At 43.1% G+C, this 27,742-nt stretch overlaps 3 protein-coding genes across 3 annotated transcripts in view; 1 reads left to right on the top strand and 2 right to left on the bottom strand.

Moving 5' to 3' along the window:
* pam16 (presequence translocase associated motor 16) overlaps window positions 1-27,742 on the bottom strand; it is a 359,227-nt gene that overhangs the window by 30,641 nt on the left and 300,844 nt on the right. The gene's annotated exons all lie outside the window — the stretch shown is intronic.
* Window positions 1-27,742, bottom strand: part of coro7 (coronin 7) — a 106,279-nt gene that overhangs the window by 26,863 nt on the left and 51,674 nt on the right. The gene's annotated exons all lie outside the window — the stretch shown is intronic.
* vasnb (vasorin b) lies at window positions 371-26,775 on the top strand. Its single transcript, XM_018680839.2, has 3 exons — window positions 371-1,044; window positions 8,786-8,847; window positions 22,473-26,775. The coding sequence occupies exon 3, from the start codon at window positions 22,480-22,482 to the stop codon at window positions 24,553-24,555; it is 2,076 nt and encodes a 691-aa protein (XP_018536355.1). The 5' UTR covers window positions 371-1,044; window positions 8,786-8,847; window positions 22,473-22,479; the 3' UTR covers window positions 24,556-26,775.

The raw sequence follows: 27,742 nt of genomic DNA, 5'->3' as shown, positions 1-27,742 counted from the left end.
CGTGTGGCTAAAAGTACACATCAGAGGTGACGCAGTTCCTGAGGGCTATCACCTTACTGTACCTTGTTGGGACTGGCTGACATTGAAATAGGCTCCCAGCTGCTGACGGGTAGTTTGTCACTGGCGTTTGGAAGTATTCAATAGCTTTCTCAGCTTGAAGATGGCTCTGTGAATGAAGCCACCATATGTGCTAATGTGCGTTGCACGCACACTGTAGAGGCAACTGACAGTCCCTCATATATCACTGGACGGATAAAGTATGTGAGCAGAGAAAACTCATTCATGATCTGATAGATATTGCTAAAACAGAACAACCAACTTTTCTTTTAAAAAAAGTCATATATTTACTGGATCATGTATAGCTTAAAAAGGTATGTTGTATAACCAACCAGTTTGATTTAGTGTGATGTAAGTAAGTAAGCAAGTGTCTGTAAACATACTGCTGAAGCTTTGTCACGTTTGTTTTTCTGCAAAAGAGCTGAGTAGATGGATACTTGAAAAAGCAAAGCAACGAAGTAATTAAGAAATAGTCATTCAAATGAAATGAAACCAACTTCTCTGTAAATAACGAAACTCGTAACGTTTCCTGCTTAAAACAGGTCGTGCAGGTAGGCATTACGATACAGTGAACTGAGAGGAAGCTGGAATTTCTCTCCTTCAGCGCTTAGCCAAGCTGCAAGGTGAGTTTGTTTGCTGCTCTCTTGGTCTGTGCAGGAGTGCGCTCTGCTCTGCTGCCGTGCGCCTCGCCTCGCCCCTCCCATCCCTCCGCTTAAAACTCTCCTCTGTGCTCACCAATAAAGCGCTTTTTGTCCAGGGAGTCAGCACTTGAGCGCATTCCTTGACGTGGAGGTTGGTGTACCTCTCCAAGGATTTGATGAAGACCGTTCGTTGTAAAGTTTAATACGTTCACAGAAACCTTTTTTTTTTTAAAGAGAGCGCACATTCGGAAAACTACAAGGTCTGGAGTTATATCGCTGAACTGCTCTGCTTGGATAAAGACAGAAGCGCGACTGCGCTCCCAACTTTACTTCTTCGAAGTTCAGGGTAAGAGTTTCCTGCATTGACTGACAAAACAAGGATAAACATTTAATTCCTTCTCGGGCTCTATAGCTGAGAAAATCTCTATAGCTGAAAAAATAAATAATGCGTAAAGACGCGTTATGTTGACAAATGCGGTTAGGTTGAAAATGATTCGCTTTAGGAACATCTGAATACACGAATTAAATGAATTTTTCAGTACAAAATTAAAACGCTTCGTTAGGTTTCTGCCTCTTTTAAAATATAAGACAACAACGACCGGTGTTGCTTATGACCGCTGTGTTTGTGTGTCCTGTATGACAACTCCCTTAACGAAAACTTACTAGAATAATCCAACAGCGTGTTTCTGTTCCGATCGACAGTAAATATATAAAATTATAAAAACGTTTTTTGTGCTTTAAAAGTACAGCGTGTTACTGTAATAATAAGTCGGCTTTAGTTTTTTTTTTTTTTTTTTTTTTTTTACGTATAATGCTTGTAACATCCCTGTAAAATACAACTGTCCTTCTTTGTTGTAAGGACTTTAACTGCAAACCGACATCAACGCTCCACTGACTTATTGGATGCAACAGGTTTTATTGGCTATGTGGGCGCCACTAATGCTGCAGATCACCAAATACTAACAATAAAACACAGTTCGGCGGCATCTGGAGAAAAGCGTGAAACGCGAGCGTGTGCGCGGAGCAAAAGGAGCCGTCGGGGCGGTAATGAGGCGGGCTGGTGTTGGACCGCAGGACGCCGTACAGCATGCAGAGGCCGAGCCGAATGTCTAGACCACACCGAGTCGTGTTCACCGCAGAGGACAGCTGTTTTTGGACCCACACAGGGGAAACATCCCACAACAGAAAGTTCAATAGGACACGAGTGTGGTTGTTTTCATGGTTGCAATACTCAGGACTCTCAGAAGGGTCAGATAATGAAAAGCCAGTGCATTTTTTTATGTCAGCAGCACGAGGTCAAAACAAGATTATCTCGACAACATGTGGACTATATCACATCTGGAGACAAGTGGAGGGTAATATTGTCCCAGATAATAAATGATATCACCAAACTATCACTGTAGCTTACTGTAAATCACAGTTTCTTTGTATTATCTTATACTTTTCAGACAACTTTGTGTCAGTCCTTTTGGTGCATCACTGCTCACTTCACTGTAAGAGCAGAAACTACTGAGGAAATAAGGGCTAAGTTGGGCAATGACAAGCAGTAGTGCCAAGTCTGATTATTGGTGATGCACTGATTTGATGTGGTTTCATAATGGCTTCGAACATAATCAAATCTTTAAGTCATTATAGGCTACTAAATAATCTGCAACAATATAGCCTTGTCATACAGTACTGGTGGCCAACTTTCAGTCATAATCATGATTGGTGACACACTACAGTATTAAAGATGTCCATCAACAGCTGCTACTCATATGATTCCCTAATCCTCTTATTATTATTATTATTATAACTAAATAATTCTTCTTTGATTGAAAATGGGGACAAGTTCAAGAGCCAGATTTAAAGTTTAACAACTCAACTATTTGATTTTTAGCTGGAGGCAGTGCAGTGCAGTGATGGATGAATGAAACGGTGGTGAATATGTGAGGAGAGGTACACGCAAAAATTAGGGAGACATCGGTTTCATTCAGCATGTGTGCAACAGAGCAGTGAGCGATGAGGTCAAATTCCTGAAAGATTAAATCTCTCGAGTGACCTACTCCACCAATAAACTAACATCCAATAAAGTGACATGACTCAACGTGTTTAGACCAATCTCTATTCCACAAAGTGCAAATTACGAGGAACTGTCAGAGCATCTGGTCTTTCCAGATAATACCACCTCATTGCAAATATTATGCCAATGTAAACTGAGAGGTGTCCTTAAAGAAGGAACCTCATTTGAGTATTTGCTCCCTAAGGAGCTCTAAATGAGTAGTTTTAACCGTACAATTACATGAGTGTTTATACTCCAGTTTCTGGGGTGATAAACCACAAAAACATGATCACACCAATCCTCGTTAAAGACATAATCTCACTATGTTAACACTGAATGAAATAGCAGCAAAATTGAGTGATTATATATTATGTGAAAGTCCCAGTAGCCAGTAGCCCCAAGACCCAAACTGAAACTTCTGATTAAAATATAACCAGGTCAAAAAAAAGTATATATTTGCCTTTGCATGAGATGCTTTATTCATGTAAGAACAGTCTTCTGACCACAATCCTCCCAGTGTTCAACCAGATTAGCATCTTTTACATAGCCCCATAAACAGGCACGGAAAATCGCCTAATCTTTCCTGGGGGCAAAAAAGGCAGCGTAAACTACTCCAATAGCCCCGCTATTAACCCCTGCACTGGCGTACCTCACCATGTGTTTCCTCACAGACTGTCATTATGCTACAGGGAGAAGCTACCGTGTCATTGACAGTATATAATGGTTGTAATTGGTTTATATTAGGCTACCAGACACAGCAGAGCAGCCACAGGAGGCCAATTATCCCTCACTAATGTGGAGAACGTTCAGGCTACTATGTTGCACAGATTGTAACACTTACAGTACAAGAGAGCGGTTGTGGGCACAGCCTGACATTGTAAAGAATGCAGAAGTGTGCCAGTGTAGTTATTTTCTGGGGCCGGACAATAAAGATGTAGAGCTCACTGCTTTCTGTTCCAGTGTTTCACTCTCCACGCAGCAGACTGTTGTGTTTGTACCATCACTTGTTGACACTGATATACTGAGGGAGAGAGTGAAAGAAGTCTGAGACAATGAACGGTGTGTATGAAGAAGAGGAGAGACAGGGAGAAAGGGAAGATGAGATAGGGTTAAGTTCTTACTGTGTCTCTTCACCTGTGATGTAAAATTAAAGTCACATCTTATCAAAATGGCTGCGTAACTCATGGCGACACTTTGACGATAAAATGTGCAATTGTGCGTGCTGGTTTGGGCACTAAGTGAGACACATGGATTATCCCTCCCCCCTAAGGGGACATGTCTTGCCATTAAATGTCGGTCTGTGGATGGAACCCTCTGTCATGAAGACCCAATTTAAACAATTAAGCACAGGCCTGCTGTCACACCACTGTGACAGTGATGTTGAAACCACACAACCCATCCAGGATCTGGTTACCAACATTGTGTCAGTCTGTACTCTAATCCGTTTGGGGTTTTTTTTTTTTGTTTTTTTACAAAATCAAGGCTGGCATTTCATTATCTGTGCCAAAGAGCTTCGGAGGAAAAGAGCACTGATGTCTAAATCTGCCGCTGACGATGACTGACAGTTGTGTTCTTCCACTTGTTGTGTTGAGACATGACTGAGAGATCTGCTGGACATTTTACAGGAGCTTGTGGTGCCTGTAAATTTATTCATTAGCAGTTGTTCAAACTGAATGTTGCCACTCTTCTTTCTCAAAACTGGCAGAGAGTGGGGGATTTTCACATCGTGCCTCTTACCACCACAGCTCAGTTTTACACCAATTAGGGGCAGTGCTTGATGCATCCTACCCTGTGCATCAGAGGGATTAGAGGGTTAAAAGTCAGGTGCTGAGGCGAGGAGGCCTGGGGAAGGGAGGAGAGGAGGGATAGAGGGGAGGTGGAGCTAGGAGAGGAGGACAAGAGTGGGGCACTCACACAGCTGGCAGAGAGAGGGGAGTTGACGGGGCAGAAAGTTTGAATAAGTCAGTGAATGTGAGCGTGTTTGTTTTTCTCAAGGCCACGTGAAAGTGAGGTCTCATCACTCTTAGAGAGTGTGAGTGAGAGAGAGAAAATTCAAGATGTACAAATCCTTCCTCTGTCAGAATGAAAGGCTTCAGCGTGGCCCCTTCTCAGGTGCTGCACAGCAGGGGGGCGTTCCCTTGTTGACAACCGAGAGCCCAAGCTGCTCTCTCGAAGAGGCGTCTTAAATAAAACCCCCGGGCTTCAAAGGCCTCAGCCTCACACATCAATGCTGACCCAGCGGTATGCAGAGGCAAACCCCAGCCCGTACGCCTGCCAAGCTAAATTGAAGAAGAGCTCGCCGATGCAGCCAAATGATGCGTTCAGAAGAACCACTTCAAAACCTTGCATAAATATACACACACATGCGAAGGGATCTGAGGGCTTTGGAGTGCCCCAGCTTGAGCGCAAACCCCAAATAACTGCTGTCGTCCATGTCCACATCCACACACACACACACAAATGCGCGCGCACACTCACCGTGGTCAGATTTTACCAGTTTGTCTATCTTCTAAAGCAGATGACCCTTTGAATCAAATGTGGCATGAAAGAAACTACTCTCACAAGCTTTATATTAAATGAAACTCTGATATTTTCTTAACCTTCTCAACTCTGGTTGGAAAATCTGCAAGAAGCCAAAAAAAAATCCCCCAAATTCCTAAACTGACTCCAGTGAAGTATTGAGGGGGAGAGGCAGAGTGAGAGAGACAGATGGAGAATGAGAGAGAGAGGATGAGAGGGAGGATGCTCATCCCAGAAAGCCACCACAAATTGCTGCATTTCAGTGAGCCCATAAAAAAAAAGAGAAACTGCTCTTAATCTAAGGTTGTAATTACCTCTGGCCAGCACTGTAATTAGGAAATGAGCCTTGAACTAGATCTTACTGGGCAAGAGCAAAGCAAGGGCACACACACACACACACACACACACACACACACACACACACACACACAAACACACACACACACACATACCTATACTGTTTAACCAAAACCAGAATTACGAAGGACAGATCTCCCTTTGAGAGTAAGGTTCACATTTCTAACCACTAGTTATTAATGACTAATGAAAATTAAACAAAAAAGATGAACATTAACTCTTAATGGTCTACTGGATGTGGATTCAGTGGCAGGATAGCAGAGTAAACGCAGAGTATGTGTACCTTTGGGTTTGTGTGTGTCCACTTGCCATTGGGTCTTCAAGTGTCCGAGAACTGGTTCGTCACAGGAAGTGGTGACATTCAAAGGTGCTCTCATGCAGGCATGTCGTACACACCAGCCGTCACGTACGCACAAGGCCGCTCTCCTTCATCACATCAGCCGACGTATGGCGCTCTCCTGTCCCCCTTTTCCTTAGTGTCTATTTCCATCGCAGCTGGAGGGTGTGGGGGCGCAAATAGCGCCATTATCTGCTTCTGTCCACGTGGTGAGAGCACAAGGGGGGCAGTCTGAGAGGGCAAATACATGTGCACATATACGTGCAAATGCCTGTATGTGTATAACCCAATGCCACCACATTATCAGCCTGAATCTCTATCACTCAACGCTGCAATCAACAGGCGAGCAGTTGTGACAGTGCCACAAGTCACGACTTGTCACTGGTACATGTTCAACGTACCAGAGACATCACAGAGCGTCACATAAAATATCAAGCAAAACAGAGAGCTTCTTCTCTGTTTACCCCAACCTTCCCCTGCAGGTTTAGGGTTGGGATGATGATGTTTTGAGCCATAATTTGAACAAATTGTTGGCAGTGTTAGATGATGCCACTACAAAGTGGTTCTAACATTAACACCAGACTGCTGAGCTCTGTTATGCCTTTGGAAGAGATCAAACCAGATGGGGAAAGAGAGAGGGAGCGACACAGAGAGGAAAAGGAGAAACAGAGGAGGAGAAGGGTGAGGCGATATTTATGTTTAACAGATGAACACAGAGGAAGAAAGAAAATTATAGTGGACAGAAAGGCTGAAAAGAATCAGTGCTCTAAAAAAAACGGAATGACAGGACAAAAATAGTTCCTTCAAAAGAGAATAAATATGAATGTAAACCAATAATGGTGAAAAATGGGAAAATAAGAGGTGCTGGCAGGTTAAGAGATACTACCAATGTTCTGGCAGTGCCAAGTCTGCACAAATTAAAAACCAAATGTCTCGAGGAAAGATGTGGAAGAGGCAGCCTGAGTTATTAAGGCATACCAAGGCATGAATATTGTTGTCAACAGTTTTGTCTTTTAGAAAAGTATTACAGTTACTCCAGAAGCTTAATGGTAAAGATGACTTGCATCTATTTTGAGTGTTCAGCTCCACTTTGAAAGCTAAATATTTACAGCGCAGTCAAAAGACCGTCTGAGAGGGAGACACAGTGACCTCAGGAAACTGACCGCGGCAGGGTCAACGTGTGAGAGTCCCCACACGCAACAGCTACACACACAAGTCAGCCACTCTTCCCTTCATGTATTTTCATGCAGTGGTGAGTTGATATTGTCACGTTTACCTGTAGGGACAGGTATGCAAATAACACAAAAATGCACACACTGAGCGCACAAAACACAGACACACACACAAAAACACCATGCACAAAAGCCTCTGTGGAGCAGTGCAAAACACACCCACAGACAAATAAACATACGGATGCCGAGCGCAGCGAAGGCCTCAAAGCAGGACGCCGAGCCAAACCGAGCCTCGGACTGTGACAGGTTATTTTCAGATGTAAACAACGCTCTCTGAATGTGGAAGACAGCTTGTTGCTGCAGGACAATTCAGAAATGCTATATGCAAATTGGATTGCAATTTCAGGTATAACACAGTCAGGTATGACAACTAGTAGGTAGTCATCCTCATTTTGTTTGTCACCTGCACAGACTGTTTGACCCAGAGCTCAGGTATATGAAATATCCCTTAAAAACAGCTCAAGGTCAGTCAGTATGAGCAACAGTCTGTCTGTGCTGTATAAGTAGGAGAGAAAAAACAAAAATAATGTGTGCATCTCAGCTAATTATCTCCCAAAATGTTTTATGACTATGCCTTAAATCAACTAAATGAGAAACCCCAAAAAGTCTGCTATTAGAAAGAAATGTGGGGGCTGCTCTTGGCCAAACGTCTCCCACTAATAAAACATCAAGCGGTCACTTTGTGTTTGCGTTTTCCCGAAACCAATTCATATTTATGATCCCATAATCACGCTCAAAAATAACATTCAATGCTAGTTAATATTGTATTCATACAAAGCAACAAGCACATGGACGCATGCACTAATATATACACATAAATAATTCCGTGGTAATGGAAAATGAGACGCTAAACCTTAAAAACACACAAACAGTCACTTAAAATTAAAGTTGTTGGGGCATGTGTCACAGGTCAGCTTGGTTTAAACAAACACACCTGATCAAAACACTAACTGAGGAAAGGTACAGGCACAAATCTCTTTTGAAAACTCTAAAATGGAAATCAGTAGAGTATTAAGATTACACCAGCTCTGAAATATCATTAAAATCGTCATATGTAGCCAAACTTTAGACTTTGCAGGAAAATGTCAGTGTTTTACATTAGTGACCTCTGATGCCCTCCTGAGGCAGTACCTCATTACCTCATTCATTACCAGCTTAAGAGGATGAAACTAAATGAATCACGCCGATCATATTGCACAGAAACTGTGCTCTATAAACACAGCACAGCAAATAGGGGTTCAAACAAAAAGCGACTGTCTTGTGTCACGCTCAAGTCTGTGCTCTGCACACACAAACATTTGGGCCACAGCTGATGGGCTGATACCACAGGACGAGGAGCTGACGGAGTGGAGAGTGGTCGGCCTGCATTCTTCCTCTCCCGCTCTGTCATTCTCTTTGTGCTGCCACACAGCCAACCAGCACTCAGCACGCTGCCGCACACAGTTGGAACCCTACCAATTAACAGGAAAAACACTTCCTGTTTTGCTTGTGGGCCATTAACAATGCGTGACAGGGGGCTGGATTCCAAATAAATGGAAAGAAACAGAAACATACTGCAACATATTTGGCTAACAGGTACAACTGTTTCTGTTATTTCCAGGGAAGGAAGACTTGAAACCAAGAAAAGTGGAGCAGGAGTAGAGAAGGAAGCTTCTTCACTGGGTGAGTGGAGCGTTAAATAAAATCTGACAGTTTTATTAGTAATCTGTGCCATTATGAGTAAGATGTGGTCAGTTACCATAATACAAACATCAGGGATAATTTTCATAATCATAATACAAAAAACAAAGACTGATTACATGAGCAAAAATGTATTTTTGACACGCGACACAATAATACACTCCTTTGAATATTTGCATCCAGAAACCCACAACCACACTCTGTTGGCGGTCCTTACTGTGTTAACCATAACACCCTGCTTCCTCAATGGGGTCCTTTCACACAACTCTGAGCCTCTTAACAAGATTGGCAGGAGGACAAGAGCAGCTCTTTTAACACACACACATACACACATATACACACACACAGCATTTAATAGATACAGTGAGGCTGTGTAGGGTTACAAACTGAAGGAAAAGAAAAAGAGAGAATGGAGGAAATTCAGACTTTGCCATGCCTGTCTGGTCGCTGAAGTTATGGAGCTGTTGCAGAAGTGGGTAGGAGGTAGACTTTTCAGTATGTGCAACCCTTTATATATCTGCGGTATGTATAAGGAGATTGGGGCTGTGAGAAGCAAGCATGATAGGAAAGTTAAATTATTGTGATTTGTTGGTTTTGGTCTTTTTAAGGAATGCATTGGCAGCAACAAAAAATTTGAATATTGTCAGCTTCATTGTTTTAAAGTTTCTGTGCTGATCATTGCACTTACAGTTACTAAAGTCCCTTTGCAGAGAAGGCTCTTGGTATAGAAAGTGAGAAGAAAAAATGGTAGAAAAAGCCTATGAGTCTATGCAGTCCCTTTAAGTTTTGAATTCTCCCTGTATATTTAACAGACACATTCCTAGAATTTTGCTTGAAAAATAAAAAACTAAACTAATACTGATATTAGTTTACTGATGTGGTGAGGTCTGGTTATTGCGTCACTGGTGAACTGTCGCTCTGATTCTCCGCTCAACTCTACACACCCCTCTCTGACCCTTCACCCTCTGTCCTGCCTTGTTCCTGTGTTGTGCTAGTTATCAATGAGCTGTGACAGGGACTGTGTAGGCTTGTAAAGATACACACTCACACACACACACACACAGGACAAGACCGAGGCCTCAGGCCTCTCTGGACGCACACTGCTACTCTTGCTAATTGCCTTACAGCTCCCCCTCCCCTCTGTCGCTGAGCTGCCCAGTCCTCCTCAGGGAAAACAGAGAGAGGAGGAGAGAGCGGTGGCTGTGCAGAACTCTATGACATATTCCTCAGGTTAGGGAATTTGTGCAAGGTGTGTGCTGTAAATTATTTGCCATGCAGGTAATACTTCAGTATCAACATACACACTGGCTCTATTTGTGCCTTAATCCTGGAGTTTCAACATCAAAGCTTACACTCAGTGCCTTGAATTATGGCACTCTCTGACAACCTGATTGAGTGTTCAACCTGCCTTTTTCCTGCACACTGACTACACAACTTTGCCACACCTACATGTATGCATTTGAATATGTAGTAAAACTTGAGGGTTAACACGTGACCAAGCAGTTAATAAGCTCACTTAATAATGTTAGTGTTTCTACCTTAAAGCAAACATAAAAGAGCAAACAAGGGTGTTCCATGATATTCATATACTCTGACTTGACAACACACACACGCGTGTGAGTAGACCCACACAGGTACGCATTGTTCTGTGTGTTACAGGTCAGCTCAGGAATCTACAGTCCTCACTTAATGACGTGTATGAACGGATGTGTTGATGAGAGCAAACAAACTGCTCTTTATTTAGACTATTCACTGCTACAATAACAAAGCATCATTCATTCCCCCTCTGCAGCAGTCTGTCAGGTCGTCTCAGGCTCTCTGTATATGACAGCGTGACTAACCCATAGGCCTCAGAAATACAGACACACACACATCCCTCACAAACCACACGAAGGGACCCTCTCCCTCTCTACCCGGTGAATGGGCTTGAGCAGGTGTCAGTGCGAAGGCATCTTTTATGTCAGTGGTTTTGTATGTTTATCCCGTTTTGCACAAATCACATTGAATTTACATCACAGTTAGTCTGCAAACCATGCCGTTAAGTTTTTAGAAACTGAATGTGTTTTTTTTTTCTACCGTACCAGGCATCCATTGGTTTGCATTCATTTCCAGAGTATAGAAATCTACCAACAGACTATTGAAAATTGCATAAGCTGTAAACATTGTGATGATTTTTGTCCAAGTTAAACAATACTACTCCAGGTTAAACTATACTACTACCAACATAGTGCACTATTTTCAGTTCAAACTGAATTTAACCTGTGTTACCATACAGCAATAACGTGACCAACATTATTCCAAACTTGCTCTTTGTGATGGATTACACAAGTCTAGCTACCCTCAGGAGTCCGTCTTGACGGTCTTCAAAGAAATGCTGGATCTTGCCTGTGGTGTGTACTGACACCCTAAAGAAAAATTGAGGTTACATGTTTATTCCTCCACTTCTGTCACTACCCTCCTCCTCCTCCTCCTCCTCCTCCTCCTCCTCCTCCTTCAGTCTTGCCTTGTTTGTGCTGGGTATGAGGATCCCAGTGAGGCAGTGCGCACCTGCTGCAGGCAAATTGTTGCATTTAGGGTCACTGTTGATGTCTTAATAGACTGTTGCTGACTGATGTCTTTACACTCGTTATGGTGGCAGCGTTCACCTGTTAAATCAGAGGCTGGCACCAGGAGACAGATGTTGGCTCACAGGATCCTGTCATTTATCTGTAAAATTTTTGGATAACCTCAATCAGAGGCATTCTGTGTCAGATGTACTTTACAGTGGAAATTGTGAATTAGTCATTATTTGTAAGCCAGAATACTAAACTGCACAACCTTACAAGCTTTTTATATTTATGTATTTAAGGAAATAACTGTAGTCCAGTGATGGAAAAGATAAAAGTGGATGACACAATTTATCAAATCAGATGTGTGCCTAAGAAACAGAAAAAAAAATCACACTATGATAGTAATACTACAATACACAAGCCAACTGTCTTTGTTCAGGAGGTAATCACAGGGCACCCGAGGCCATGGAGGAGAGGCATGTCAGTGTTGGGGGCGGGGGAACTGTGTTGCTTGACTGCTGGTTTGCCAGCCAGCCTCCTCAGCGCTGGCGTGGTACCAACCCAGGCAGCAGTTTCACAATAAATTCCTTTGTGACATCCTAATCTGCACCAGTGATCTCCGATTTCACATTTATCTTGTGTGTGTGGCACATGTCTGAGGTGGGTTTTTTTTTTTTTTTTTAATAGGAAAAAGCTTGCAGGGTAGAATGACTGGAAAAATCACAAACGGTAACTCTTAGAAAAGGAGGGGAGCTGAAAAACAGGTACCACTGCGTGATGCCTGCCTTTAAAGGAAGGCTGCGGTACAGAAAAATGAGGAAGGTTCCACTTGTGCTGTACAGTACTGTATGTGTACAATATTATTTACTTAATGTCACTAACAACTGAATAAGGACATGACTCTGTTTTAATTTCAGACCTTACTCAAGCTATGACAACAACTTGTCATGAAGAATAATGAACAGCAATAAATTTATCAGTAAATCACTTGCTTCTTTCCTGTACCCAACATAGCAATTATCTTCCATGGTTTTAATTGCCATAGTGCGGACAATGGAGAAAGCAAGCTCCCTTGACAACACGCAGGGCACCAACTAAATCTCACACAAATAAGAGGTGCTAAAATGAAAATATGGACTACTTCTTTCACTCTGTCTTTTTCAGCTTTCCTAAAGCTCATTGGGAGAACTGTTCCTCCTCTTACGTTAATGTTTCAGAAAGGGAGAGTGAGAGACAGAGTGAGGAGAGTTCATTTTTCTTCTGTCAGGCCAAGTCCAAGCGTAAACACATATGTGTATGTCCTGACCTTTGAATATTTGCGTGCAGTTTAATCAAAAATCTGCACCATGCTAATGAAGTGTGAGTTTGTATGTGTCCTTTCCGTGTCTACAAGATTCTAATGCTGAACTGCAATTTAACAAAGGCAAACAAGTTGTTTACCTGTCAGCACTAGCACTGCCCCAAGTTTCTGTTTGTCGTCCCATTGCTTTAGCCTTGAGCTCTCCCAAATCTAATGAACACTTTGACAGCTATGTTGTTGCCACAAGGCCCTGCGGGGCTGTTGTGGCAGGTGGAAGAGACGTGCCTTCATCAGATTCCAGTCATACTCTAAGCAGCTACATGAACAAACCTGAGAGAGAGAAAAGAGGTGAGCAGAAGAGCAAGGGGAAGAGAGGGCACAAGACTGACAAGACAAAGAGGGAGATTTTAGGAATATTTGTGCGACATGTCAAACGAGAGTGTCACCTGTCAGGTGTGTAATGCACTGCTGTGCAGCATGTTTGCATGTACTCATTTAACATAAGTACTTTGACAGATATGCAGTCGGACCATTCTGTAGAATCAGTCAAGACAAATAAATCATCTTGTAAGACAGAGGACGTACTCAGATAAGTAACTACAGTATGTTCGAAGAGTAAGTGGAAAGATGATACAGATGCACAGACAGATGAGCAGACAGGCAGACGGATAATGTGCGAGTGTTTCCTCAGTAGGTGCGTGTGACACTGTTTGTCTAACAAGGATAGTCAGCCTGCCAGCCAGTCAGCATTACAGTCAGTCAGTGTGCCTGCCTGCCGCCTGACTCATACACACCCTCTGATTCAGTTGAGCTCATATTTGAACTCTTACACAGCGCTGTTGCAAGAAAGGACAAAGGTAAAATTAGTGTCAGCATCCAGATGTGCACAAAGTGTTGTCTATCCCTTACAATACACAGAGAAGGAAGAGTAATAAATCGGTCAGACTGATGCTGTAATTTCAGGTTGCTCGCTACGATTTTCTGATCTGGAAGTAGGCTTTCATCATGTGTTGGTAAATAACATAAATAAAGCCTGACAATAACAGCTGGGCTCCTGGCTCCTGGCTTCTGCACACTACCGTACAAGGTATGAGAAATAAACACACTATATTTCACATCAGGTAGGTACAGATCATGTTGGCCAGGTGACAGAATAGCATTGCAGTGATCTTAGAGCTGAAATGAATGTCAGTGGTGTCAGAGTGTCACTGTGTGCACACGGCTGACTGATAAAACTGGTCCATCCAGCCACTTCAAACCGCAAGCGCGCGGACGGACACACACACACACACACACACACACACACACACACACACAGTGCAAACATTGCCCTCTTCCCTGCTCCAGGCCAGGTTCTCTCTGGTGTTTTGAAGAGTGTCACAAGAGTCTTTTTTGAGCTGCTTCTTGTTGCCTGAGACCAGTTCACTTTGGGTGTCCCTACCAGTAGCACAGAGCTCTGGACAACACTGCTCCTAGGGTCAGCGAATGCCAGACAGCACAATAAAAGTTTTGATTCTGGAGGAGGGGTGGGGGGGCATGGACAGTCACGCACAGGATACGAAGGCACAAGCCAAGGCCTGGCCAGAGTCCAGTTTTGTGACACAAGGATGTCGTATTTGCTGTTTCCTGGTGATGTGGTGCTTTTGGACTCATCAGACTGTGACTTCCAAAATGGTGTGGTTTGCTGCTGTGTCGAACAGAGAAAATAAACAGAGAGAGATAGAGAGAAGGAGTGAGTGACAGAGAGCACGTAAGGCAGAGAGGTGTTGCTTGTGTTTTTATGCCACTCAGCTGGGACTGATTCAAGCCAGGTCAAAGATAGACTCAACAGAGTAGCGGGGTGATCTTGTTATGGCTGCTGACGAGAGAAGCTGCTGGGACACCTAACTGAGTTTTGCTACAGAGAAATAAGAAAACAGGTGAAACTCCAGGTTGTCAGTTGTGCACTGAAATCATTTGTGTCTGTGTAATGTGAGAGTCCTGTGGTTAAGAAATCAGGCAGATGCATTTGTGCATGCCTGTGAAAGAAATGTGACCGTGACCCCTATGACTATCTGTCCCAGGAGGTCACAGGGCAGGGCGCACCGATGAAAAACGTGTGTCAGTGCTGAGACATCGTTCTCCAGGACAAAACAAGGGGATACTGTCTGTGAGCTGAGAGAAAGAGAACAAGAGAAGATGAGACAGTCTACCTCAGCCAGGGCATCCTGTGTCTCCCCTCATGAGTGCCTTTATAAAAACAAAATCAAGTCTAGCATCTACAGGACCATCCGTCATATCCTTCAGCAATAAAACAAAAGGAAATTATCCACATTTCCTTTTGGAACTCGTAGTGCCTGACCTCTGTGCTCTAAAGCTCAGAGGAGGCAGAGCTAGACTGCAGACTCGGAGACCCAGCTCTGGTTTAGTTTGGCTGCCCGGCCGCCCACCTCTGCCTGCTTCCGTTCTCCTCTCGCCTTCTCCCTCCCTCTGAGGCAGGAGTGTGCAACTGGCTGAGGCTGGAGCTCTGGCGCAGGTTGCATCATTTACTCAGACACACTCCAAGAGGTTTTGGGTTTCGCGCTGCCCCGGAGGAGCGGAGAAAGCACCTGTTGTGGAGACAGGAGGACCAGCTAGCTTCAGGTGTATGTCTGTGAAACTGGATCTGGGTGTGTGTCCGTGTCAAACAGGGCCTGTTATCAGTGTTGTCTGCACCACAGTTACAACGGGTGACACAGAATACTGAGCAACAGTGGAAACACTAATCTGAGACTGACCTCTGACCTCAAGGAGTCGGTTGCTGCCTCACTGGCTCATGGGCTTTGTTGTCCTTTAGAATGATGCTATCTCACCAGATGAACTACGCAGAGGAATGACTGTTTGGCATTCAGGTTTCTTTTTTTTTTCTTTTATGTTAATATTTTACAATCGAACATACGTAAACAGTAAATCAAAATGTAGCTACCGACTTGAATGACAAAATCAAACACAGAGTTGTCCCATATGACTCCTACAGTGCAGCAAATATACACAGTTTTCACTATTCCAGTACCCTCCCATTCACCCCTGGACTGTATATTATGTTCTCTTTCAAGTCCTCCAGCTGCAGGCTCTAATGGTAATGCTTCACACTGTCCGTATAAGCAGGCCTGGTCAAGACCGTAAATCCTGAGATGAAAGGGGCGGCCTTTCACACCAATAATGAGCTGCTTTACAACTCATTTAGATATGCACAATGTAGGGAGCACAAAGCACGGAATGAGAGAAAGACATAGGAGAAGTGAAGTGAAGTCTGTAAGGAAGAGGCAGCCCCAGAGGAACATGCCTGTGAGTTAAGTGGTTGTTTGTGTTAATTAAAACAACAGCCCTTTGACATCAGTCAGCACTGGCAGAGCTGATGTACGATGGATGTGGCTATTACAGGGTCGATTCTTGTGGTCAGACTGAAATCAATTGGAAAGCTTTGTTTGTGCAGCACATTGTAAAACTACTACGGCCCCTAATCCCTCTTCATACCACTACAAAGCATAGCAGTGATACTGTGGTTTCAAGATGAGTATTGTCAGTGACAGACATAGTAAAACTATCATCCTTCTTTCTTTCCACATGTCCTCCTCTCCCCTGTCTGTGTTTGTATTCTGCCTGCTTGATTGACCTTGATGTGAATGCAGTGTTAGTAAAGCATATTTTGGAATAGCGTCTCTCTACTTACGCAGTCTGTTTGTGGCTTGACGTCCATTTTATGCAGCTGAGCCTTGATCTTCAGACACATAATCTGTTTTTTGTCTTGTCATAAATTTTACCTTGTTGTTTACCTCGAAAGTATAAAATTACAACAAAAAACAGCCATGACCTTTTATTTAATCTGATTTATTTCCAATATAAAGAGATTTATGAAAATAAACATATTTTAGAACTTTATGAAAACAAATGTTTTCCTGTTATGCTGCAAAAACTAGTGAATGGAAATGCTTAGACAAGGATGCTGCCAACAATGTAGTACTGTTCTCTTACTCTTTACATTTCTGTCTCCAAACATGCCTTCCCTTTTGATCCATACACTCTGTTTGCTTATCTACTGTAGTTCGTTGAACAGGTATAACCAGCAAGTACCTGTTGCATTAGCTCATGCCATAAACAAATACTTTGCAGCATTACATACATACCAGCAGTCTTGCATTAACATAGCTGACATTTTCAAACACATACTTGTGCTACATGTGTCTGCTGTCTGCACAGATGCACTTTTCTCTCCTGTGCTACTTCTTAAGTAATCTTTTCATCCTTGGATATTCTACGCAACTCTTATTTCTCCTTCCCAATTCTCTCTTGACCCCTTTGTCATGTTGACGGATAACCCTGCTGGATTGTGCATAACAGGGTCCAGCTGTGGCATAGATGGTGCTGACAGTGGAAAGGGATGGGACTATGGGGAGTGTGTGTGTGTGTGTTTGGAGGAGTGGTCCTTTGTCTTCTCATAAGGTTGCGGGTGAAAATAGGGCAAAAACAGAGAAGGAAAAGGGGGACATGGGAAAGGGGTCAGAAGGCCCACCTCAGCCTTCATCACCATTACTTCTCTGCGTGCCTAAGTTATCATTTACAACCAATATAAATTCAAGTCCCTGTGCTACTGTAGTAAATCTACTGTAGCTGCTATAGTACTATATTTTAGTAGTGCATCCCTGTGAGCCCAGCCTTCAGACCTACAACACTGTAGATCATACTCTAATGCACATACTGCAAGCGTTGTACCTTTAGAAGATAAAGTCCCAGAGCTTTAATGGAAGTATGCACTCTGTAGTGTGCAGCCTTATCCCCTTACTGTGACTTGGCGTGGTGCCCCCCTGTAGTCTCTGGCCCAGCCTACTGAATTATGCAAGTGCACAGTAACCTGCAACTCCTTCACACACATACACACACACACACAAACCACAATTTTCTACCCCCTCTTGTACCCTTCATTGCCCCTCAGTGTTGGCCTTCAGCTCTGAAGATAAGGGCTCTTGACGCTTGGCCTGCCGGGATTTAATTGCTGAAGCCCACTTCACCCTCCCAAAGCCGGGCCTTATCCACCTCTCCACCCCTGTGCCCCCGCTGACAGAAACCCGCTTTTGTCTCCACTGTTCCCCTGCTCATGTTTTCTTTTCCTCCTCATCATGAAAAGAAAAAAAAAACAGCAGGATAAGAAGTGAGCTGAGGGAGAGGGAAAAATGCTTTTCTTCCTTTTGCCGCTTCTTATTGCCTCTTTAATTTTTCTTTTCAAGGGACTGACCATTTAGTGTTGCGCAAAGACATTCCCATGCTCTTCTCTTTGTATTTTCTCCTCACTGCTTCTGGCTCTCGGTTGAATCCACATATTCATCAGTCAACACATTTTATTCTAATACAACCCATAAACCTAGACTCAAGCATAAAGAAAGCACAGATGTAAGAACAACTGTTATATAACACATCTGGTCGCAAAGATGTTTTTACTACCATTCATATAAGCAGCACCATCATTCATCCAATCAATCGTCTGTTTATAAACCCAGAAAAACTTCCTGTTAATCTCTAAATGCCAAGGCAATGAGACGGACATGCTCGCTTTTTCAGACTCAGCTGCTGCTTGTCTCAGGAATGTCTCAACAAGCACACAGGGGAGAGAAAAGGAAATTACAACTCAAGAAAGGAGGAGGAAGGCAAGATGGGAGGGGGTAATCCTCCTTGCGCAGGATGACAAGCCTGTCTTTCTACTATCTCTCTCTCTCTGCAGGCTGCCCACCTCCACTCACTTCAAAACACTTGAATCAAAGCCACACAGTCAGGAGTCACTCAGCACCACAGTGCACGGTGGATCCATACTGCGATGACGCCACGATCGCGCCTTATCTCACATGCTGATAAGACCTGCACAAGTCACTCGCATCCAGAAAGAAAGAAAGAAAAAAAAAAACAGAATCTAGCCCATCAAGCTACGGTTTATCTATAATCTGGCAGCGTTCACCAACTGAACCCCTCCCCATCCACAGTTTCTCCTCCACTGGGTTATCAGATGTGCCTGGCCCAGTTTGGAATGAGGCACACTCAAATAAACATTCTGCCCCGGGGAGCTACGGTGGAATCACCACGTTGAGTTTCTAAGAAAAATATTCTCAGTTTTATCTGCATAGCTCACTCTCTTCTCATGACTGCCTTCATGTTGTTGTTTATTCTGGTGCTGGACCCTTATATCCGTCTCTGATCCTGATGTAGTGTACCAAATTTCTCTATTTCCTGAAGGAATGAGATTGGATTTTTGGACTTCATACACGTGATACCTCTGTCACACAAACACACAAACCCTTTCACATAAAATATGCGTGTACACCCTGTGTGTCTGTGTGAAATGAGGCTCCCCACACACAGTCACAATATGAAAACCTGAGACCATCTGTATAGTCTCGAGTTGATATTTGAGTCTCCCCATCCCCTTCATCTCCTGTTTATCTTCCCTCATCCTTTTGTTTTCTCTTGTTTTGTACACCTATGCAGCACAGCAGCCACACTTTCTGTTCTTCCATCTGTACCTCCACCATTTCTGATGCCTGTTATGAAATCTACAATTTCCTCTGCAGCTATTAAAAAAAGAGTTCTGGCAGTCCCTTAAACTTATGGCTCCAGTTATTATTGATTACTACAATTAAAACTTTAATATCCAACAGCAGCAAGTAAAATGCTGTTAGTTTGGACTTCTCCCCAGCCAATGAAGCATGACTCAACATCCTTTACAACTCTGTACATGTAATCACTCACCTGTTAAAGTGAATTACTCCAGGGGTTGTGTGTAAATTATGGGATAACTGCAACCTTTCACCTCTGTTGCCCATTTAGCTGTAGCCAACAGCAAACTATCCTCATCAGATGTTATCGTTACTTTCTGGACACGATTTTCCGTAAACGATTGCAATACTAAGTGGGTTCAACTTTTCCGCATGGCTGCCAAAGGTTAGGTAGTTTTTCTGTGCTGTTAGCAGGTGCAGACTTTGAAAACTAGTTGGGTGCTTTGTTCAATCAAGCCCTGAGTTTTGAGCAGGGTCATTTTTATTGGCGTCTGGCTGCAGAAAATAACATTTCTGCCCCGTCTGAAAGAGTACTCTGGATAATAAGAATAACGTGTTGGCAGTGAGGTTCAAGCAAATGCCGTGATTGCTTTTAGTGTATACACTGGAGAGGGAAAAATAAGAGACCAGGGAATCTTTCCAAGGAGGTTGCAATTTCAAGGAGGAGCGGAAAGGAAAGTATGCTGAAAGAGAAGGAAAATAAATGCCATAGCAGTGGCGTGATGAGATGACGCTGGCGCTTCCCCTGCCTCTCTGCTGCCCCCCCAAAACCCTTGATCTCCTTTCCAAGTTCTGACATTTGAGGCAGTTGTTGTTTCATTAAACAGAGTGAAAGGGAAGAAAAGTAAATTCATTTTAAACAATAACTTATTTGAGTTGGCAGCAGTTCTGATGCTACCATTACATGAACTTAATTTAGTTAATTTTGGTGGCATTGACACCTGTGAGTATATAAAACAAAAATACAGCCACACATCATTTTGTGTTTCTGGTCACAAATATGGAGGCTATGAGCATTCTATGCATATGAGACCAGGTTAATCAAATACAAATCTTGTACTATTACTATTAATTATTATTATTTAATTTGGAAAAATAAAGTTTATACACAAGGAAATTAATATTTGTTCATTCTTAAACAATATGTGCATTTATTTCCCAACATGTATGACCACTGACCACAACTTACTCTTTCTGGTATCAATAAGAGATCTCTGTAGAGCAACTGTGAATCTACATAGATGACAATGTGCATTGTTCACAAGAAAACTTATTAACGCTGTACCACATAGTTCCATGATATAAAAGGACATGAGGGAAATAAAACATCCATAGCAATTTCATTAACATTTCTATAGGTAACAGGCCACAATACAAGGTAATTGGTGTGAGAACAGAATGTTCTCTGTGTGTGTGCTACATCTGTGTCAGTCACACATACTTGGCCTCTCATTCAGGTATTTGTACAGTGCAGGCATCAACAACTGCACCATTTAAGGCCCTAAAATAAGCTCCTCAAGCATTCAGGTCCACCAACATACTGTAGCTGTGGGTGTGATAAATGTTGTCATTATACCCAAGCAGTAAACTTCAATCATCATATTAACAAAAGTAATGGCAGGACACCAAGGGAAATTTGGGTGTTTTTGTGAACACCAGGCCACTGATTAAGGATTAAACAGAAAAGTTCTCTGTTGACTCCTTTAAGAGTAAAAGCTGTCCAAAGAGGAGAAATGGTCAACAGTTAAAGATGTTGTCTCTTCCCCCCAAGGCCTTGATAGCAGAGGATGATAGACTGCCACACAGACTGTTGTCCACAACTAGTTTCTTCTTTATCTTCCTCATTCCTCTCTCCCTCTTCTTTCCACAATCCCTTCCCTCCTTTTCAGCCCCTTTCAAGTACTGTGCTGACGCTCTACCAGGGTGTTTGTTTTGTAAGGTTTGGGCTACAGTGGAATGAGTTTAAATCACAATACCACAATACCTTCTTAATGATCTCTTCAGTCTCTGTATATTTCATTCTTTTTACAATATTAGAGACACTTGTTTGGCAATGAAACTAGCCATCAGTCTGCATAATGACAACATAGAAAAGTGTGTTATTTATACTGCACCATGGTCAGGGAAGCAGCACTGGGCTATCAGTGAAGCTCCTCTCCAAGTTTAGAACGCCACAAAGTAAATCATCCACAGATGCATGGCCACGTGCAGTATGGCAGACACACAGCCACACAAAACCGACACAGTATGGTTATATGAAACTGGAGAGCCCAGAGCAGTTTTTATGGTGAAACATTTAGAGGGTGTGTGCAAAGCTTTTCACTGTTTCAGTAGCTCTTAAGAGACAGAAAAATGTACAAAGTCACTCTGTGTTTTCAGCATGATACATTGTCCCATAAACAAACCAAGCTGAATTTGTTCATTGCCGCTATGTGTGTGTGTGTGTGTGTGTGTGTGTGTTTCATGGAGCCTGTCATAAACATAGGGAGAACAGTTAACTGACCCCACTTCAACCACAAACCGTGTGTAGTACAGTAACTAGCAGTGGGTGGGCGGCTTAGATCCAAACACAAACCCTTTTGTTTACAAACACCAACACATATGATCATATATATATATGTGTGGCTGTGCATATGCAAGTGGACACACATGCATACATATCCATCTGTAGGATCATTATGGGAGGAAATGATGGTTTTGGCATCCCACAGTACTATCTATTACACAGATCATAGAAGAGAGAATGTGGCACTCCTTTAGCCAGAAAAGTGTGGCAAGACGCCACTATGTCAATTTTTCCTCTGAAGCCTGAGGTCACAACTACAGCCCTGTTGTTTGAAAGACCTTGTGACAAAAGACTGCCTTTGATCACTGGCTATGCATAGTTAAACCTTTGATAGTAATCTCTCTCCATGAAACACATTAAAGAGCTACACATTAAAGAACCACACAATAGCTGATCAAGGCTGGTTTGGAGACTAGTCTTTATGAGGAGAAAATCTACTTTGTAAGGACATTCAACATTATGTTATAACTGTCACACACTTATTGGTGCAAGAGCTGGATGCTCTAACACTCAGAACCCAGTAATATTATGGTTACTGCTGTTGTATTCTGTTTACAGTCTGTCAGCATTTATTCTATATTTCTCTGAATGATATGCAAGTTGTTGACAATTTATATGTTCTCTTGTTTTAGGCTGAGCATGGAGAGAGAAAGAGTCTGCACTATGAAGGTCTTTCTCACTCCGCTGATGTCTTTTCTACTTCTTCTCATCCTTCCTGATGGCATCCTGTCCAGCAGCTGCCCAAAGGATTGCACCTGTTCCACACCAGAATCCATCTTATGTTACCTGAGACGCTCCTCTACCATTCCCAAAGGAGTGCCCCCACTCACAAAAAGTCTCTATCTCTTTGCCAATGGCATTGAGGGCTTGACAGCTGAAGATTTTGATGGCATGGAGAACCTGGAAATGTTGGACCTCAGTCAAAACAAACTGACTGAACTTCCTGATAGGGTGTTTGAACCTTTGACCTCTTTGAGAAACCTGGATTTGTCATCCAACCAGATCACTCACATTTCAGAGAACTGCTTCCAGGGCATGGTGCTCCTTGAGCGCCTTTATTTGTATAGTAATCTTATCAAGACCATCCACCCTGCAGCCTTCAATGGTTTGGAGCACCTGCTGGAACTCAAAATTCAGGGCAACCAGTTGACATCCCTGCCTGCTCTCTCAATGCCCCAACTGCTGCTGCTGGACCTTCGCTTTAATGTCTTACCCAACTTGGGTCCTTCAGACCTCCACACCCCAAACCTGGAGTCACTCAAATTGGGTGGTGTGGGGCTCACCAGCCTGAATAAGGAGCTCATAGGTAGTCTCAAGAACCTCCATGAACTGGACATCTCAGGAAACCAACTTGAGTCCTTCCCCTCAGTACTAAAGGAGACCCGGGGGCTGATTCACCTCAGCTTAGCTGGGAACCCAATGGGCCCTCTTAAGGTTCAGGACTTGCAGAACCTTGGGGAGCTACAGGAGTTGGATATCAGCAGCCTCAGTCTGCAGGGCCTCCCTGAAGAGTTCTCCCAGCTCTTCCCCCACCTCAGAAAGCTAACAGTAGCAGAAAACCCCTTCAACTGCCTCTGCTCCTTAGTGTGGTTTCCAAGATGGCTGAGAGCCCAGAGCATCACCCTGGAAAGAACAGAGGAGACCCGTTGCCATTTCCCCCCCATCAATGCTGGAAAGGTATTGGAAAGACTGGAGCACAGGGATTTTGGCTGTCCTACCACAACTACAGTCACCACTAGTACTGTCAAAACTACTACTACCCTGCCTGTTCCTGTCACTACCTTGCCGAGTACTACTAGAGCTATTCCAGTCCCTAGGGCCAGTGATGACCCCACAGACAAAGATGATGACTCTCCCCTGCCCCCTGTTCCTGCATCCCCCAGCAGCACCAGCATAGACCTAGGAGTGGATCCACATTTCTGTCCCTCTCTCACCTGTCTTAATGGGGGTACCTGTCGTTTGGACCAGCATGGTCAGGTAGAGTGTACCTGTCCACATGGCACTTCTGGCATGTATTGTGAAGTTCAAAACCTGCCTTCACCACCTGAAGCTGCAATGCCCATTGCAACTATGACTACATATGCACCAGACATCAGCTCAAATGAGGTAACAGCAACCTCAATCTTGGTGGACCTTCACCGCTACATTGAAATGCGGCCTTACATCCGTGGAATTCGCCTTACCTACCGTAATCTCTCTGGGCTGGACCGCAGGCCGATTCAACTCAGTCTGCCTGCATCCTTCCCAGAATACAGACTCAGAGGCCTGAAGCCCAACTCCACTTACTCTGTGTGTGCCAGTCCTCTTGGTGCCCCTAGTGGCATCGATAGTGTCTGCACTGAGGCCCATACAGCACCTGAGAGTGTCAGTGGCTCTGATGCACGGGTTACTGACCCACGGCTGACAACTATGTTGGCGCCTGCAGTTGCCATCTTGCTATTGCTGGTACTGATAGCAATTGCTGTGGGAGTGGTATGCTATCTTCGCAGGAAGAGGGCCAAGGGCCACTTGGACTTAGACTGTGAGCCCTCCCAGCTAGAGTTGGATGGAGTTAAGGCTGGCTTGGACAATGGGGCACTGCCTCAGAAACAGCCCCAAATTATGATCCCTGAACCTGCTGTTCAGAATGGCAATCTGGAATATGAGGTGTTGCTACTACAGGATCATTGTACATCAAATAACAATATGTCTTCACACAAGCCTTCCTACTTTTGACACCTGGCTTTGATTACTCAGACCTAAAGGAGGATTTTCATTCTTCAGCTCTGTTTTTCTCACTGGTGAAATACAGAGAGCAGCAACTGCTGTTGTGAAAGTGGAGGACACAGTATCAGCAAGCCAACCAGCAAAGGAGAAACTGGATGTATATTTAACTCGATGCCCTCTGGTTGTCTAAGTAGACATTAAACAAGTTAAAAAAAACATTTATTTGGACATCAAAAAGCATTGAAAGTGCCTCTACTCCATTTACATGCTGCATCCTGCTTAAGTAATCTTTCTTCACTCACACTGCTGGACTGGCATCCTCTCAGATTCCAAGTTGTGATGCTTGGACTGATGATGTGTTGTTATTAGCTGAAACCTTGGGTTACAGGACATATTGACCCCATGCCCTCCTTCATTTGTTCATAAAGGAGTGTGCACTGATATCGGGTTGTGCTGCCTTTCCCCCATCACAACAGCCCAGCTAAACACTATCAGCAATTGTTTTTGCTGCATGTTGGAACTCTGTTGTACTACCCCAAAGAGAACAGTGCTTGCTGTGAATAACCTTTAAGACACCAAATGAAGTTGTGCAGAGAAAATAGCTGATGCTTGTGTTGCTTTATTTGGCTCTAAAACTCTTGTGATTTTTGTTTTTTGTATGTATGTTTTTTATACCTGTGTTTTTATTATATTTCTATTGTGCAACATTGTGACTGTTAATAGCCCTCTATACCCTCCTCCCCCACCTCTTGTGACTAACAGACAAAACAGCAGATTAAAATCTTTGAAGATTAAAACTCGTTTGGTACCAGCAAAGTCAATCAAAGGGCTTTGCCCCCAGAATGTCAGACAGTCTAAGTAGATGTGAGTCTGGACAGACTCAAGACTAAATCCCCCTTCTCCATTCTGAAGCCCTCTGCCTGCTTTACCATCACAAAGGGAGAAGGTAAACAGGATTACAAAAGGTACAGAGGGAAGCAATTGACTGAACCCCTTCTGTTTCAGTGCTGCACTGAGCTTCACCTAGTTTAGAGTTCATCTCAATTACAGTAAACACTCATGTGACTACACCACAGCAAAAGAGAACTGAAGAGACTTAATTTATTCTTTATATTCCCTGCAAGGGAAACTGTTTTATCCCTCAACCACGATTCACGTACAACATACTGTTTGGCCGGGCCTACAACAAGCAAAGCAAGTATTGGTTGTGTATTGTGTTTCTCTTGAGTTAAAATAACCTGCTCGGCGTAATGCTGTACACAATTTCCACTTGGAAAGAAGGGTCCCAGTTTTGCTCACTTGCACCTAACCAGGCTAAGAAAAGGAGTGTTTATATTGTTGTGTAGAGGATAATGAGACTTGCAAAGTGGAAGATTCACTGGAAGGTGATAATGCAGGCAGGGTGCTTAGATCCAAATCTGTGAACACTCAGAGTAACCTTTTGTGTGTGTGTGTGTGTGTGTGTGTGTGTGTGTGTGTGCATCTCTCTATGGTTGTGCAGACAAATTTTGCTTCAAATTAATTGTTGTGAGAACATTTTGGCTGGTCCTCAGAACTTCAAAGGACTGTTTGATGGTTAAGACTTGGTTTTGAGGTTCAGGTTAGAATTAGATTTAGCTCTGAGTTAGTGTTAGGCATTTATTTATGATGGTTAAAGTTAGAGTAGGGAGCTAAGGAATGCATTATGTCAGGGAGTGTTCTCACAACTATAGAAAGACCAATGTGTGTGTGTGTGTGTGTGTGTGTGTGTGAGTGAGTGAGTGTGTGTGTGTGTGTGTGTGTGTGTAGCTCTGTCAGCTTCTGTGATAATGCAAGTACATGTTCTGGCTTGTGCACAGACCTGCAGACATCAAGTTACTATCAGTCACCCTGTCTTTGTACCCGCATGCCTAGAAGTACATTAAGCCCCAAACAACTCTACCAATAGACAAACACACCAAAGACACATCTGTGAAAGTTACCTACAGTATTTCCACAATTAACAGTTCCATGCTAAATAAATATCTTGACAACCTACACAAAAAACAATCAAGCAATGCAACTGGAATATTTGTCTGTAAAATAAAATACATTGAAGATAGAAAAGTATTTTCGATGTGATTGTTAATTTTTCCCTGTTTATTTTGGGAAGCTCATTGTTGTAATTCATTGTTTTTTTTTAATTGTGTGAACTTATTTGTACAAGTGGAAAAAGCGATATTATCATTAAATGAATATCCAAAAATAAAACAGGCTGAGTTGTCTTTTTCTTTTGGAGTTTCCACCTTTTGATAGTAAGAGAAAGGATTAGATTGACAGACAAGGGGGGGGATTATGTTTGTCATTAACTTCCCTTCTGTTTTAAGCCATCATTCAACAGGGCAGGGGGAGAGATCACAGTAGGGGGAGTCCAGGAAAGAGAAAGAGAAGGGTGCCAAGGTATAAGTGCAGGTATAATTATGCTGGATGTTATAATCATCAACACACTAGGGCATGTGTGAGTGTGTTTGTGCATTTGTGCAAAATTACTTTCAGTAGTGGTAAAGTGCCAAGCATCATGGACATTCATGTGTGCGTATATCAGACCTTCACTACTCCTTCACTGTCTATACAAGAGTCTACAGACATGCTAGCAGCACTGAGAGCCTGCACTTTGAGCAAAATATTAGCATCTGCATGATAACATGCTCACAGTGACACTGCTAACATGCTAATGATTCATAACAGATACTTGTTTAGATGTTTATGTCTGGACCAACCAACCGACAGACCGACATTACTATCCCTGGAGTCATGCCACTAGCATGACTAAAAAGTGTTAAATCATCTCTTTCTAAGGTGATGTGAGTAATAACAAAATGTTCTACAAAAGTATTAGATTTTCTTTACAGTGCAGCACCCAAAACAACAATGTGTCCTTTCAGTTGACGAGAGGTCTTGGACTGCTTCCTTACCAGCCATGAGCTGGAGGCAAAATGGAAATAAAGATAATGATTGAAAACACTCAGGTTAAGGTAGTAAGTGGATTTAACCATTCATGAATGACTCACTGGTCTAAGTCTAATGGGTGAGCATTGTTTGCAAAACCCACACAATAAACAGGCTGACCACCCATGTGTTTTATAGGTGGGATGCTGGTAGGGAATGGATGCAGCATGCACGCACACACGCCCACACCCACAAACAAACACACACATATACTGGCCCATGGCTAGGA

Source organism: Lates calcarifer, linkage group LG11 (genome assembly GCF_001640805.2).
Source record: "Lates calcarifer isolate ASB-BC8 linkage group LG11, TLL_Latcal_v3, whole genome shotgun sequence".
Classification (NCBI taxonomy): domain Eukaryota; kingdom Metazoa; phylum Chordata; class Actinopteri; family Centropomidae; genus Lates; species Lates calcarifer.
The sequence above is the reverse complement of the archived record's forward strand: the minus strand, read 5'-3'. Positions and strand labels throughout refer to the sequence as shown.